This window comes from Schistosoma mansoni, chromosome 3, assembly GCF_000237925.1.
Source record: "Schistosoma mansoni strain Puerto Rico chromosome 3, complete genome".
NCBI classification, from domain to species: domain Eukaryota; kingdom Metazoa; phylum Platyhelminthes; class Trematoda; order Strigeidida; family Schistosomatidae; genus Schistosoma; species Schistosoma mansoni.
In genome coordinates, this window is record NC_031497.1 from 17,455,405 (window position 1) to 17,473,543 (window position 18,139).

The 18,139-nt window shown below is 35.1% G+C and overlaps 1 protein-coding gene across 1 annotated transcript in view; it reads right to left on the reverse strand.

Moving 5' to 3' along the window:
- The window catches only part of Smp_084830 (putative udp-glucose 6-dehydrogenase), a 37,968-nt gene extending 20,377 nt beyond the window's left edge, over positions 1-17,591 (reverse strand). Inside the window, exons 1-3 of the mRNA XM_018799462.1 lie at positions 17,548-17,591; positions 15,329-15,504; positions 4,458-4,595 (exon numbers count right to left, since the gene is read on the reverse strand). Coding sequence (XP_018651249.1) covers positions 4,458-4,595; positions 15,329-15,484 — 294 coding nt within the window. The 5' untranslated portion in view covers positions 15,485-15,504; positions 17,548-17,591. The remainder of the gene's footprint in view (positions 1-4,457; positions 4,596-15,328; positions 15,505-17,547) is intronic.
- Positions 17,592-18,139: the final 548 nt, after the last annotated feature.

An 18,139-nucleotide genomic window follows, 5' to 3' on the forward strand; every position in this document is an offset into this window, starting at 1 on the left:
TTGATATTTACAGAAGGAACAGTGAAGATTGAGACAATTGATTGTTATTTTGCAAATTAACTGTTTGCTGTATGGTTATTAGATATTTGTAATTTGTGCTTAAATACATTCGATTTTCCCCACTAGTGTCCTGTTCACTATAATATGACTTTGAGTTGTGTGCATCAAAGCACGTATATGGTCATAGGCTTGTTTTCATGTTTAGTAGTAGTAGTAGTACTTCTATCATGAGTTCACTTGATCGTTAGTAATATATTTCCATGTTATTATAATAACACAAAACGATATTAATTAAACCTACTCATAATATAAACAAATATTTTGGCAAAAATACTATTTTAATTATAAATAAACACTTATAATAGAAATCATGATAAGATTTGAAGTTTAGAACCATTATTTTTACTATCAAGTAATGAGGTCACATAGGTTACAGGAACTTTATTTTTTTTAATGATTTATTGTTATATCGCGTGAGTGCGTGACCTGTTTTATATATGAACGTGCTGATTCCCGCCAATGAGAGAAGAGTGAATTATCGATCGGAGCTATGATACACAAAAGTCGTATGATCAGTCTTGATTACTTGTCAGTCACGCTTTCTGCCTAGCCCAGCCAGTTAAGTCCAGAACACCAATAACAGCCTCTGCAATATGAATCACTATACACAAACATACTGGGTTTATATACCAACCAGACAGATCACATCGTACCATAAAATGGAAAATAATGTTTCTACAAGATTTGACCAAATGTGGCTGTGAATAGGGGGAACAGTAATCAATAGACTGGGGATAACTAAAGAATGGTAAATCGTATTATAATAGTCTATGGGTCAAAATAAAGCTCATAATAAAAGGGACACGAATATGAATAGTTTAGTTACTCAACAACTATACAATAGGAAATTTACATATCATATTGGTCTGTAAATAGTCCTCAAAGTTACCATCCATAATTCTCCACGGGATACAACATTTATTTTAGTCAGATTTATGCTTTCGGATGAATAATGACACTAATACAATAGTTAGTATATGATACCAAAAGTTTAATATCAAAATGATTAGTCGGAATATCTATCATTTATTGAACAGCTATTTTTGTATGCATTTTTTTAAAATTTTCTCATCTCGGTTATTATTGATTATTCAATTTCTGAAAAACGATATCAAACGTAAATATTTTTCCAGTGATCACCTTTTTTCTACAAACTATGAACGTAAATAACTTACAAATTACTTTGATGGAGTTTTGTTCTCTGAGCTGGATGGTTTGGTTGTGGAGCTTTCATCGTCCTTCTGAACGATATCATCAGCACAAATTACTAGTTGTATTGTACTGAATGCTGTCACAAATATTGATAACGTGTTCTTGAATACGTTATATCTGGTCGTGTTTCAATCTCTTGAAACGTTAAAGAACGTTATTGGAAATTATGAAAGGGTGACATGCTGCCTTTATACAGTTGGTGATTCTTATTTGTATAAGAGTCAGAAATTGTATATAATATTTAACAAATTATTACAACCAACAAAATGTTTGTTCATAAACACATGAGTACACGTTTCCAAAATCAAGTTAACCAATCACTTGTTTTTAAATTTTTCTAAACATACCCAAAAAAGTTTCATTAACAGGAGTCAGGAATTACAAATAACCATGCAAGAAATGTCAGTCGATTAGTTGTGACTACAAACTCTTATGATAATGGCAAAGTAACACATTGAATATTGATAGAATCAGTAGATCATATCATAACAAACTCAAATGAAACTAATATTTATAAATACATCAATGAATAATCTAAGCAGATGAATGGATTAAGTAGATCAGGCGATAATCCCATTAGAAAATTTAAAATCTACTTTACAAGTATTTACGATCATTAAAGTAAACGGAATACACTCATTAAGACAAAATATTCACTTTCTTGATGTGGAAATGACAAGAAAACAAGATGGTACTCTAAGATCTATCTAAAGGAAACCCATGTGGAATGGCCAACTATCAAGTTTCCACAGTTGGGTTCTCATTAGTCGAAAAAGAAACTTAATAATAACGCTCGCTACAAGAAGAGGAAGAATCTGTAGTCCTCAATTCATAGAAGAAGAATTGGGTCCCTTGGAGGGGAAACTTATCAAAAACGGGTATCCTTCGATATTCATTGATAAGAACATAAAACTGAAAACGCCGAAAACACCAAATAATTACAGTAGAAAAGAAAACATTATACATGAACATCGACTTCAAGTGTGATAGAGCCATATACATCTTAAAGGTGAGAATTTCTTATTCTTTAAAAAGAACATTTTTAGCAGCAATATTGAGAATAGTATTCTCCAACCGATCATTGTTCACCAAAAATATTAAAGATAAATCATCGCATCTGACTAACTCAATGTGCATTTGCCAATTTACTTGCTCATGTGAAGCTAGGTATATAGGTCGTTCGATGCGTACTTTATCGAAAAGAATTCAAGAACATTATTCGAGGTGGCTAAAAAGAGGAAGAAACGGCTCAATAAGAAGTTCAATAATCGAACACCTTGTGAACACAGGTCACTCAATCAAGACAGACTCTGAGTTCAAAGTCATCTACAAGGTAAGTAGAAGTCTTCCAAATACAATTAGATTGCATCTTCACATTGCCGAAGCAATAGCCATAATCTGGGAAAACCAGAATTGTATGTGCAAAAGAGACCGGTACAACCTCTTTTTCTACCATGGTCTTATTGTCTTATAATTTTTTCCTCTTTCGTCATACTCTCCTTCCTTTACAGCCATCTGCTTCACCTTAGATCTTCTACCCCAAATTATTTATTATTGTTTCTACGATCACTCTGATTACATTTAATCTCAAATTCAACATTTTATCTTATCATGCTGAGCCATCCTTTCCCAATGATAGTTTCCCTACCTATCTTTTGATGAATACTTAATCCATTACCAATCAAACGATTATTAAACTTTCCTTGTTTTATAAAAAAGCTTTTTTTAATACCTTTGTTTATTTTACCTCACTGTCACCACGTCTAACAGAACTTTATTATCAGTATTATTATCAGCCTGCAAAATAAGTATATATATTTGTGATTGTACAGCTTTGAAAATGAATTCGCTGAAAAGAGAACTCTTCGCTGAACTAATCTTTCTTATTTAATATAATCATTTTAACCGTAGTCTACGTTGTAGCGTAGGTTGTTAACCTCGGTTAGTTTTATCTCTGACCTAGCATGGAATTAATTGATCTACATGTAATAGTGAAAACAATGCTAAAATCAAGATTCAATTCACGAGTGGATTATACAATTTAAACAAAACAATATTCAATGATACAGTAACTGCCGCGAAACATTCCAAATTGAAAATAAGGAGAAAATTAAGACAAGAAATCAATTTTCAACGAACTTGTCATCTCAAGTGGCACATTTGTACAGATAGATGGTTTTTAAAAACAATACTCGTGTATTTGATTTTAAAGCGATGTTAAAGGTACAACAATTCTTAATTTTGTGTTTTATGTCTCTTTTATGTACCCCTATCCACTTCTAAAAGATATTTTCTGAAAATGTTTACACTGTCCGAGCTTTTCTATACATTAACCTTTGTACAAAACTATTACATTTTCGTTCCGACAAAACACGGAGGAAGTGAGATTCTGAGTTTGTTTCTGATTCTACTGTGAGTGTAATCGATATGTGGTAGTTATTGAACTCTTGTACGATAGCATTTAGTTTGCTACTATCATTACACATGATGGTGTCATCTATGTATCATTTGTATAAACAAGATCTAAAGATTACTGGTTAAACAATATTACTTTCTAAGTTGGCCATGAAACAATCTGTTAGGAAGGGACTCAGTGGTTACTTCATTTTAATGCCTTAGGTTTGCCCATAGGATCCATTTTTAAGTTTGAAATGTAAGCTGAGTGAAAAATATTAGTAGTTTCTTTGGATGTTTTGGGACATTTTTTTCAAGGTTATTATCTTCATTATGATCACACGACGAGCAAATATCCAAATATATCATTCCCTTTGTGAATACATTAATGTTGACTTTTTAATAAGTGATGTCGCGAGAATTAGGTGCTACGTCCACTGATATGATTTCTAAACGTTTTTACGATTTCCACCAATTATTAGATAATTGTGTAGCATCGCAAGCTATTCATGTTCACTGGAGAAACATCTTTTTTACATACTTTTAAAATTCATTGCAATTGTAGGCTATCAGGGCTAGATGGTTGACCAAATGATTTCATCAAAAATATACTACAAAATTAGAAGAAGCAGTCCAAATGAAATATGAATCAGAAAATTGTGCACTGTACATGCTCCGGAATTTTATCAATTCGAGCCTGATCTCTGTATTAAAAAGAAGAAGAGATCTATTGGTTGGATGTTTTTATAAATAAAAAGCAAAATAATCTCATTTTTGTATTATTTACTTACCTTACCGAGGCCCCAATTTTTTGTTGGGGTATTCACTGAGATAAAAATCATTTCAGCATCATCTATGGCTTTGTCAATATCCGAAGAAAAGTGTAAATTTTTTCCACGGTGTAATTTAACAATCTCATCCAATCCGGGCTAAACATAATTTTTTAAAAAAAGGAGAAGTATATCAGATAAAATATGAAACGATAAAAAAGACAATTTATAAAGAAAAGTCAGATTACATTTAGTTGAAAACCATGACTTTAATAGAAATTTTGTTATAGCTTGTGGCCCTGTCAATTATTATGTGACAAAATCGTCAATCAGAACGCCGACTAACACGACCTTGTCTCTGTGCTAAACCAATGATGCGTTAACCAGTCAACTCTTAATCTTTACTCGTCCTCTGTATAGCAACTTCTCGCTTAGCCCTGTCCGGCCTGTTCAGTTCAGAACACAAATATCATACTCTGCTTTGTGAATCGTATATTTCAGACACACGTCATTTATACATAAGCAGACCAGAGCGCATCACACCATAAAATGAGAAATAATAATTATAAAAGACCAAGTTAGAAGTGGCTGTGGTTATTGGGTACTGTAACAAATAAATTTGGAATAAATTAGGAATGGTTATTGTTCGTTCAGATATAACAAGTTTAATACGATTCTACATTTTTTTATAACACTTCCAGATTGAACATTGACTAATAGTTTAAGCAACCTCATATTTCAATAAGATAAATATTTTAGGAAATCATATAAATAATCAGAAGGGGTTTTATGGAGATTTCAGTACTTTTCAAAGTTGAAATGATGAGCCAATTGAAGCTAGACCACCATCAAAAACCTGGAAGCACTGGACGGCCATTTTGTCCTATTATGGGACTCCTCAGCAGTGCGCATCCACGATCCCGCACTCGCGAGATTCGAACCCAGGACCTACCAATCTCTGGTCTAGCTTCAATTGGCTCATCATATAAATAACTTGAAAAATGATCTATTTTTTACGTGAAAATTTATTTCCAGTGTAAAACTGAAACAAAAAAAACTTGTAATTTGAGATATCTTATTTATAATCACATAGAGATAGGTTAACAATACAATTTTACAATTGCTGTCTAACTGATCACAGTAATCGCTAAATGGATACTTCAAAATTATAGCGAATTACCACAAAATCAACTAGCATTAAAAATTACTGGATGTCCATCAGATTTGAGATTAACTACTCCAATGTCTAGTGATAAAAAATAACATCCAAAACCACATCAGTCTATCATGCGAAGAGAAGAACGACAAGCTTCTCTTCCTAGATATACTTCTAAGTGGATGAGAAGATGGCTTAATCAAACGACCCATTTCTAGAACACCAACGTGGATAGGCCAATCCCTTAGTTATTATAGTCATTACCCTGTGCAATACAAAAGGGGTTTGATAAGGTGCCTATTTAATGAGCTTGATCGTATTTGCACAAACGACGCTATTGATGATGACGTTAGGTTGTTAAATAGAACATTAATGGAAAATAGCTATCCTCTTAAATCCATAAATAGATGGAAAGTTCATGGTACAGTGAGACCTACTATAGCCTTGGTAGAAAAAGGCCTGTCTACATCACCTTACCATTTAGAGGTGATTGAAATAGCCTTTTATTGAAACAAAGGCTTAAATCAGTCATTAACAAGACGTATTACGCAGGAAAGAACAAGGTTCATGCTTCATCAAAAACCTAAAAGACATGAAAACGATTGCGTCACATCCCACTGTGTTTGCCAATTTAAATCTGAGTGTGGTCACACATACATAGGGAGGAGTAGTCATGATCTCAAAATTAGGGTGTGTGAACATGTACCTAAATGGTTGCAGAAACAAATAAAATCAAATGACTCAATAAGAGTAGAGGATAAACGTCCATCATCCTCTATTGCCAAACATAATTGAAACAAGTCATAAGATTAAATTCACTTGGTAATGTTTACTTGAATCCTCCCACTGATGTTTAGGACTGTAATTGATCAGACTCTCATTGGCATATGTGCATGCTGTGCGTATTTTCTCGATATAGCCTTAATTCGCAAGCATTATAAGCAAAGATGGATAGTGGCTAGCAGTGGAATCCAGGACGCGAGTTTTGTCCTATTTGGGATGTACTTGCATCTCAGAGTTGTTCACCCTGGGACTCGAACCCAGTACCGTTCGCTTCAAACGCCATCGCGTTATGCACCCAGTCATAAGATTGATCTGAACTCAGCTTTTGTGATGTTCTTAAAAAGTGTGAAATGGCCTATACTAAGGTTTATTGAGGCCTTATCCATACGAAAATTCAAACTCCCTTTGTATATTTAAAAACAATTTGTCCTCACCTTAAACCTACCCTGGTAATATTAACTTATTATCTAGAGTGATGAGGTTTCAAATTGTTTTCATACTACTTCTTTACTATCCTTGTCTCCCCTTATTCTCCATTCCTAGTCTAGTTGACCTTTTATTTTTATATATAAATGTTCTTAACAAGTATATATGTGATCGGATTGTTCGAAATGTATTGCGCTAATGTATCACACAGTTCTTATAATCTTATTACACTACCGAAATATATAACTTCATTTACAATTATCGTATGATATTATTAAAAAGGTTAGTGGAAAAGACTCTCAACCCAAATAATATGATTTCGTAAATGGAGTGTTTTTACATTTGATTAATGAATCCAATGATTAAAAAAAAGTTTAAAGTACAAAATAATAATGATAATAATAATTATTATTATAGGATCAGTACATTTTTCTACTTTGACCAAAAGGACCTTTCAAGTAATCGGATGATAATCAATTGCAGTCTGTTCAGAGATTGTAGTAATCTTATGGTCAAAGTAGGAGTAATCATTCTATGGGGTAAACTATACATGCTCATACTGATTAGATTACTCTATATAGATAAATTTGGAGTTTAACGCTTGAACTGAAAAACAACGTTTTTCAAAAGTAATAGATCTAGCTTTCTCAAAGGATTTGAGACGAAAATAGGCGAACAAATATTAAAAGCTACAAAGGCTTAAATGACTGGTTTGTCAATTTTTAGGTCACATAGTGAAGGACATCGCTAATTTCTGGTATTATTTCGTAAAGATACTGATTTGTGAAAGAACGAAATCTGTAAAATCATAAACCCAATCTTTATAAATAATAACAGATGTTTAGTTTCATGTGATGGTTAGACTACCCTCAAACAGTATCAACTCGATGATGTATTCGTTTAGATTAAAGTCACTTTGAAGAAAATATTGCCAGTAAAAGTTATTTGATATTAGTCTTCATTCGGAAAGGCCGTCAACTGCAGAAACATTAAAAAGTAGAGAGCACTGGGAAGCTGTTTCAGCCACAGCATAACTTGAATACTAAACAATATGTTTCATAACCGACACCAGTATAGGACGAAACAAATATCCATTGTCCCCAAGTTTTTAGTAGATTTCCACTCAGTATCACAAATTATGGTGTAAGTTAATTGTAAAACGAATAATCGACACAAAGTAGAAAATTAATGAAAAATTATATATTAATTCAATGATTACAGTTAAAGTGATCAAAACAAGGGAACTTTTCAATGAAAATAAACAAAAAGGACTCAAATTTATATAGAATATGGTTAGCAATGGAATTCAGAACGAGAGTTTCACTCTGTTCGGGACTCATGAGGTAGATGGACTTGCATCTTAGAGTTGATGTTTACCTCGGGACTCGAATCCAGAGCCGTTCGCCTCAGAAAACATCACGTTAATGAATCCAGATAGTCATTCACTCGACGAGCCCCAGATAGGACGAGACGCGTCATAGATCCTACTACTATCCATATTCCATTTACTCTTAAGAAAAATTGTATCATGATTTCTATATTGAGGTAATCCGCATAAGATGCACATATGCCAACCGAGGCTGGTCAAAATTTAGCCAATATACCAACAACGGCATAATCCAAACTATTGAAGATCAAATTACAAGAATTCAGAGTCAAATATGTTTTGGATAAACAACCTAGTAGTCTAGTATTTATCAATAAATCAGACTTTATTGTAAATACTCAGTAAGCATTTTATGCAAGAATATGACAATGAGAGTAATTCATGGCACACCAATAATTTCACAACTGAGGCAAAAATTTATTGATTTAAAAGCGTTTTTCAAAGATTGTGCTATTGTAAATTGGAAGGGAATAAGCTTGGTTAAGAGGTAGTTTTATGGTATTTTCCGATATCTACTGGTCAATTAAACATCTAATTAAAACAAACATCATTCTTCAAATGAATCATAAACGTACAAAAGTTTTGTTTTCTTCATTTACTTATTGGATTCTCAACTGATGATTAGTCACACTATGGCGACTTATTTTACTAGACTGAAACATTTACATTTTAACTAATTTTTAAATATTTAGATTAGGCTCTTAATTGAAAGTGATTCAAAAACTATTGGGTTTTAAGTACCTTTTAATTATATAGCGAGTGGTTTTTTCAGAATAATATACATGAACTATGAAATTTGAATATGCTTAACAAGGTATCGGACTTATATGAAAAATCTATGGAGATAACCATATTATTATTCCGTTATTAACATAAGATAGTGTACGAAGCTGGATCAGTTTAATTTGCCACACCTTGCATTAGCACGCCAGGCAGTTAACTAGATGAGAACCTGTTATAACGTATCAATTTGCCCTCTTAATATATATATAGATACGTCCAATGATATAGAAAATACGTACGAGCAGTCTTGGGTGCTATTCGGTCCTTCCTATCTGCCTGGCCCAGCCGTTAAGTCCAGAACACAAATAACAGCCTCAGCAATATGAATCATTATTTACAAGCATACTGGGTTATATATACTAACCAAACAGACCACATATATCAAAAATAGAAAAATAACATTTGTACAGTAATTGGCCAATGTGGCTGTAGCTAGGGGGAAAGTAATCAATAATAATAGTTCCAAGGTCAAACTAAAGGTTATGATAAGAGGAACACAGAAACGATTAGGTCACTTATTTAACAACTATCCAATAGGGAATGGGCATATTGTATTTGTCCATAAATAGACCTCAGATTTAGGTTACTCATTTAACAACTATCCAATAGGAATAGGCGTATTACATTTGTCCATAAATGGACCTCAGATTTATGATTCATAATTCGCCAGGGGATATAACACCTCCCCTTTTTGAGAAATCCGGAGTTGATATCCGGATTTTAAATTTCTCAAATTCACCCTCCCCCACGAAAGACTGTTGGATCCTCATATAGCCAAGTTACTATTAATGCGATATGTTTGTCACATTTAACAGGGAATGCATTAGAACTGAAGAGATCATGAGGATCGACGACATTTGATTCGAGGTCACCAACATTTGATTCTTCTGAAATAGTTTCCTTGAATTTCCTCGGAACCTCATTAGTAGATAATGAATCATTAGGATAATCAGTATCTATGAGAGTTGTATTGGATTCTTGATTATCATTTAATACATCTGACATTTTTCTCTCATTTTTATAAGAGAATTCAACAGAAACATATGAATCATCAAAATAATCTAAATCTGGTAGAACAATTACAGAATTTTGATCATTAGATTCATTAGAAACATTTTTCGTATCATAATTAATTTCATTTGGCGCCTCTGTATTCAATATACTGCTCGATTTGTTTTCCGTTTCTTCATGGGCGGGTACTGCAGCAATTTTAATGGCGCTTAATAAGATATTGTCTCTCTGTGAACTGGACGATTCATTGCTCGCACGTTTTGTTTCAGGGTTAATAAGACTTGGACCGTGTACAGGGCATGTCTCTGAAACAGGTAGTACTGGGTTACTGGGCTGATCATGTATAACTGCTGCGCTTAAATTATTGCTTTGTATGGATTCATTGAGGCTTCCGCCGGCATATTCATTAGTTCTGTAATCGTTTTCCAGCTCTGTACGCAATTTTGAAATTAATGCGTCAACTTCCGTTGCACCCCCGAAGCATGGGTGATTCAGCAGCTTCGCGTGTAACTTGTCAATGAAATCCAATTGACTCTTTCTAAAGCGCTGCTCTTGTCGCTGGATTAGCAACTGAAATTGGTCGGAAGTTAAAGCCATTTTTTTAATGCAAATAATAATAATAAATCCAAAAAAAACACCGGCAATTATTATGGATTATTTAATTCCGAAATGACGTCAGCGGCTGCTGTATTTTTTTTCCAGAATCACGTCCAGTTCTTGTATTTTTTTTACCGAAATCCCCGTCGCCAATCTGTTATAACGTATAGATTTCTATGCCGACTAATATATATGTATATATATATATGTGTCCAATGATATAGAAAATACGTACGAGCAGTCTTGGGTGCTATTCGGTCCTTCCTATCTGCCTGGCCCAGCCGTTAAGTCCAGAACACAAATAACAGCCTCAGCAATATGAATCATTATTTACAAGCATACTGGGTTATATATACTAACCAAACAGACCACATATATCAAAAATAGAAAAATAACATTTGTACAGTAATTGGCCAATGTGGCTGTAGCTAGGGGGAAAGTAATCAATAATAATAGTTCCAAGGTCAAACTAAAGGTTATGATAAGAGGAACACAGAAACGATTAGGTCACTTATTTAACAACTATCCAATAGGGAATGGGCATATTGTATTTGTCCATAAATAGACCTCAGATTTAGGTTACTCATTTAACAACTATCCAATAGGAATAGGCGTATTACATTTGTCCATAAATGGACCTCAGATTTATGATTCATAATTCGCCAGGGGATATAACAGAACCATAAGATGGGAAATAATACAAAATGACATAAATCTAAGCACGACAACTACTCTTTGAAAGGAGCAGAAGAAAAGTTAAAAATAATACACAACTCAATATTTAAAAGAGAATTGGTGCAACTGAACTACCGTGATTGAGTCCAGATAGTGTAATCTAAATTCTCTAACTAATGATTACGAGTATCGCGTGGCCTCCAGCCAAAAAAATCGCATATACTGGTGTGGGTCAGACCAATAGTTAGAAACTTTCCAGTTAATAGGATGTCCGAAATCAAAGTATCACTTACTCAGTGGTGAAAAAACTAGAGTTCTTTATGTATTGTGACAAACTCAAATATTTAGCAGGAAAAGTAAGAGACGGGAAATAAGGCGAGATTATATTAGTGTCCAGACCAATTCGTATTTGAAAAAAAATGAATGCGTTTACATTTATTATAAAGTTACTATTGAAAAAATATATTAGCTAATCAATAGTGAAATATTTCATACCACATAAAGAAAACAAGCAAATAATTCCCTAGAAGGATGAAAAACACCAGATAAAACAGCTCATCACTTTATCAACAGATTGATACTAGCATAGGTTAATAATATCACGGCTCAACAGGATTACAGTACAAACAATGCCCACTGAAAAACTCCCCTCTTAATGGTTATCATAGACAACTACTCAAAAAAAATTTTCACAATATCATGGACACCATATATATAAATATAGAAAATGTATATCAAAGTGGTAGAAATTATGGCACAAGAACTAAATCAATCGACTGTATACCAACCCCGACCGTTGCTGTTACCTTGACGTGGTGGTCGGGCTTGCTTATCGTGATGAACCGATTGAGCTATATTGGATAGAACAATCGTTCCTTAAGGTCCTACCATCCAAGGCAGGTCGGTTGAAGAGCGGTAAGACCAAAAGCAGCAAACCCAAGGTCCGAGGGCGATTTCGTACTGCTGACTGCACAGAAGTGTGACGGTAGTAAGATGTTTTCTTCAGACAACCAGTATAATAGCAATGCCGCCTTCCCACAAGGAAGGGTTGAGTTAGAAGTGATAGACCCTAGAAGTGAACACCTCGCGTTATCCCATGAATTTCCGTCTCCGGAGGTGAGGTCTCCACAAGTACGGAGCTAACACGAAGATTACTGACCTTAAGTAGTTGTCCCTTGGTCACTGCGGTCACGCTCTCAGGTCTTTAAGACCACCTCGAACTCAGTTTCCTTTTCAGGTTCCCTTAGAAGAACCCATCGACGGTGTGGGAAACAGGGAAGTGAGAACCGGCCTCAAACTTCTAACAGTACTCAAGACCACTACATTTATTGTAACCGGTGTAGTTTACTTTTACCAAGCACTCATTTTAAGCATGAAGAGAGACATCGTCTAACATGGCGATCACCTGCACTAAACCAACGATGGACTCAAATAGACCATATTGCCATCAGTCATCGTTGGAGAGACTCGATAGAAGATTGCCGCTCGTACTGGAATACATGTTTAGACTCTGATCACGCTTCGATACGAGCACGCATTTGTTTGCACCTCACTGGACGCAGAAAAACTACACTACGAAGACCCATTAGAACTGAACTGAGTGATGAGAAAGCCAAAAGTAAGTTCCAGTAACAACTGAGTTCATATCTAGGCAGTTTTGTAAACGAGTCTGACCCAGATGTTATTTGGAAAGATATACAAACAACTGTGAAAAGAACAGCGACATCTATTAGTGATTTGAACCGAAAGGTTACGAAAAACCAGTGAATTTCTGCTACATCTATTAGACTGATAGATTCTCGTTAACTCATCCCATCTGGCTTCGAACACGATGAAGATCAAAAATAAATCAAATCTAAGTTGACCAAAACTCTAAGGAACGACCGTGGGCAGCAAAAGAAAAAGAGATGAAAAAGGCAATGGGTGTAGGTAACGCAAGACAGCTTTTGAACTAATAAAAGAAACTGGGATTAAGAAATGAAGTTTAAGTGAAACAAACCCTGGAAAAGACGACACTCTTATCTGCTCTCAGCTCAGACGTTTAGAACGAAAGGCGGAACACTTTAAGGAGCAGTTCAACTGGCCTTTGGCTACTTTACAACTATTCATCCTTACAAACAACCTGAATGGAACATTTAAGTAGGTCCACCGACTCAAAAAAGTCACAGCTATTCTGAAACGAGGAAAAGCAGCTGGTCCAGATGGATAAACTCCTTTAAGAATAGTGGTCCAGCTTTAGCGACAAGGTTGACTAATATTTTAGCCAAAATCTGGGAGTTGGACGTAGTCCCATCTGACTGTCCCAATATATAAGGAGTCAAAATCATTCTGTGATAACCATAGAGGGATTAGTCCGACTAACATAGCATCTAAAATACTAGCCTCAATAATTATCAGGCGCCTAACTAAGACTCGTGAACTGCAAACACGAGAAAATCAGGCTGGCTTCAAACCTGGTCGGGCTGCATTGACCACATATTCACTATTCGTCAGATCTTAGAACACAAGCATCCTTATCGGCGTCCGACAATGATAGTTTTCCTTGATTTGAAAGCAGCATTTGACTCTGTAGACCGATAGGTTCTGTGGCAGTGTCTGCCATTGAACGGTATACCTTAGAAGTACATAAACCTTGTGAAGGCTTTTTACTCGAACACTACCAGTCGAGTCAGAACTGTCATGTGATTTTGCAACCTCAAGTGGTGTCCGACAAGGCTGTCCACTATCCCCATTTCTGTTTGATTTCACCATGGATCTACTGCTGGAAATAACGTTCTCGTCGACTGAATTTTCAGGAATGGATCTCCTACCAGGAGGCGGTGCACTTATTGATTTAGAATACGCAGATGACATAGTCCTGTTTTGTGAAGACGCTGATAAAATGCAGTCTTTTGGTAGCATTGAGTAGCAATGCACGGATGTTCGGGATGCGTTTCTCCCCCTCTAAATACAAGTTGTTGCTTCGGGACTGGTTTGCATCAACATTTGAATTAAGGATAGGGAGTGAAGTAGTCGAACGCGTCGACAACTTCACTTATCTTGGAAGTCTGATCAGCCCTAATGGGTTGGTGTCTGACAAAATCTCAGCACGGATTCGAAAAGCTCGTTTGGCTTTTGCCAACTTACGTGACCTATGGCGAGATATCTGTCTATTGATAAAAGAACGAGTATACTGCGCAGCAGTTCTCTCTCTTCTACTTTACGGCTGAGAAAAGTGGTCATTAAGGGTGGAAGATTCTCATAAGTTACTAGCATTTGATTGCAGATGCCTTAGAAATATTGCCAGCATCTGCTGGGATCACCGGGTAAGTAATAATGAGGTTAGACGCATGGTATTGGGGAATGATGGTAAATCAGTTGGTGAGGTTGTGAATCTTCATCGACTGAGATGGTTGGGTCACGTGTTACGTATGCCCGAACACCGATTACCACGACGCGCGATGCTGACTGCTGTTGGAGACGGGTGGAATAAACTTAAGGGCAGCCAAACCAAAACGTGACATCAGTGCTTGAAGTCACTAACTTCTAGTCTTAGCTATGTTGGTAGATGCAGACTACTTGATTGGGGTCCGCGTGACTATCGTAACCAATGGTTGGAGACTCTGGGTGACATGGCTTAGAATCGATCACAATGGCGTAAGTGTATACATTCTTTGCCTTTCCTTAAACTATGAGATTAAAGCTACTTTATACCTTTCTTTCTACGGACTAATTCTTTCTTCCCGTATTGTATCCTTATACACAATCTTTCTTTTACATTACTATATTACTACCATCAGAGTAACTACTTCTATGAATTTAGTGTTCATCTTGTTGTGCTGATGAGGTATGGCAACTTGGACCGATGGATATATGTGCCTTGTCCTACGTTGTAACTGACTGACTGTGTGCCAAAAGTATTAACATTTTGAAGCTTCGATCTGAGAGCTAATTGCTGTATTCAAGCTAGTAATTATAAAGCAAAAAAGAAAAACTTGTTCACTAGCATATGTCTATTTTGCAATCATGCTTACTATATTTATGCACCTAAATGTAACGAGATTCGAGCTGTCAAAGATAAGGACGAAATATTACCTCATATATTGGTAGCGTATCTGAGTTCCACATCTTGATTTGTTCATCACAAGTATCAACAACAGTAACTTGAATCTCCGGACAGTAATGAGCTATAATTGAAAGTGTTGAACCTCCAACATAACCTGCACCAAGACAGCACACTTTTGACAGCATAATGTCTGGAATACAAACAACTGAAATCAATAAAATAGTAATTGATACTTAGTGGTAAAATAATTAGTCCCGTTTTTCTTGTCACAAACAGAATGTGATCCTATTAAACCTATATGCAATGTTCTAAAAGGATAATCTTCCGGGAAGCAAATATTGAACAATCTTTGCTTTGGGTTATATGAATATTTATTTATGACTGTTCAACAATACTTGACATAAGATATATGTAGCTAAATAAGGTTGAAGGATGGAAAAGGCATTATAAGCAAAGATCTGAAAAATATATGTTATAACATCGACTACTTCCTACGTATTATTATTCAGGACCGTTTGTACAATGATCACTATTAGCACTATATTGTTGCCACATTTCGCTATCGATCTCAACTTAATGACGTGTTATCTAACAATATTCTATCCTCTACTTACATACAAACTATCACAACAACCCGCAAAATACAAACAATTTTTCTAATAATTCCCTAAGTTCCCACAAATTGTATTTTGACCTATTATAATACATAGTAGTACTAAGTTTAAATAATTCGATTCTTGATAGCAATGTTTTGAAAGTATCGACAATTACTATTTAAATGAACAATAGTTTTTCCAGGGACTGATTTGAAAATCAATCCGTAAATAAGAGGTGATATAAAGCAATGTGTTTAGAGCTAAGAAGCAGGTAAGTCCATTCACTCCACCAGCTACCTTCCCCATCGTTTACAGTTTAGAAGGATTAACACAAAAGACAAAATCTGTATGATTACGGAAAATTGATCATATAGGATTTTTATATTATTCATTGACTTGTTTATCATAGTATTCTCATCACACTATATCAGTTCTAAAAAGTAACGCATAAAATAGTGTTAGGTAGATTAAGTGACAAGTTTATGGACTATGACCAGAGATTTATTAGGTAAAGTTAACCGCTTCCATGAGATTAAGCATAAAAACTGTTGTTAGATATTGTAAAAAGGGGACAAAAGTCACTAAGTTGGTGCGCATCCAGACATCAACATAAAAGCTAGCGGTTTGATAATACTCTAGCAGTAGAAAAGTGAAACCATTGCTAAATTATGCTAAACATAAATATACAGACAGAAAAGGATGACCATGAAAAATTATTACAAGGAACAGGTGGGTAATAACAATCACGTAACATATTTGTCAAAATAATTCATCTAAGAAATTGATTGTTTTGAGCCCTACGTAATTAATTTTTGGGACTCAAAAGCGATAGATTACTTGCCGTTTTTCATTAAAATAAACGAAATGATGGACACAGGTGTTAGATACGGTTTAGTTGCTATGATCAAAATCGAAGATAATCTATGATATTATGCTGCCCAGTCAATCAGGATCATCGTAATGACGTTTAGATTTTGAGAGTAAGAAAACATTGTTTTCTATTTACCTTATGAATACCATTGTGGGGTCTACGTTTACTCGATACTGATAAAATACCACCATACGGCGACAATAAAAGTGATAAAATATGTCGAACACTCGCTAGTAATATCAAGTCGACCCAAACTACATGTGGCCAAAAATTTGTCCCCGCTCACTTTTTCTACGGCAAACTTTTAACCGAATAATTTAGAAACGATAAGTTCACAACAAAGATATCAAATTTAAAAAAGATGCAGGCATATGCTAGCATGAACAAACAAATTAAAATAATATGCATGGAGTAGAACCAAGTTTATATCACGAACTTTCATCAGCTGGAAGCGGCCTAAGGTTCCACTAGTATTTATAACAACAGCGTCTCATGTATGAGCGCAATGAAGCCATAAGTCAAGAGAAGCAGAAACCCGGGCCACAAACCTCGAAGTAGGCTACGCACAACGGTTAAGAAGATATCCAGCGGGATAAATATGCCCCGAATTATGTAGATTATTATGTAGATGCATTTACATGGTGAGCACCCATAGGGGTTTATAATTACTCACTATTATCGTAGGGTCTCAAGTAGGCATATTTTGAGACATTCAATAAGCAAGTAGTGTGATGAAGTTTGAAATTCAGTTATAAAATGAACTGAGACGACAGTAACTTACAAATTAACCCCTAGGCTTGACGTGTCAGTTACTCTTGAAAACTTCGAACAGCGCGCTCGTCCTTGGGGTCAAAGACAAACTGGATTTGAACTATTTCAAAACAGTGAATGTAAAACAGTTCAGAAGCATCAGTTACAGGAACATTTACACCCAAACAATAAATATAATCACGCTAAAAATTGAATATAGGGCTGAATTCATACAAATAAATATATCTTTAATTTGTTGTCATGCAAGATTGAAGTTTCAGTTTTCAAATGTTTGAGTGTAAGACTCTCGTGTCGTCATGCAAATGCCACGTGAGTCGACGTCTTCCGACTAGAACCTTTGCGTCTCTAAGAATTAACGTTTTTTGAAAACGAAAACTTTCTTCAATCTGCAGGAATTAGGGTTGAAGGTCAATCGGCTTTTATTAATCCTAGCAATTTGTACTGCATTGAGGATCCAATCTCACTTTGAATGTTTTAATTAAAGAAGCTGATACTAAGTGTTCTGGTATAGAATTCCTGTAATTCTCTAAGTAGTGAGAGAAACTGAACTCCAGGCGTAAGCGATAAAGTATCTTGCAACGGTAAATGAATCCCCAAAATAA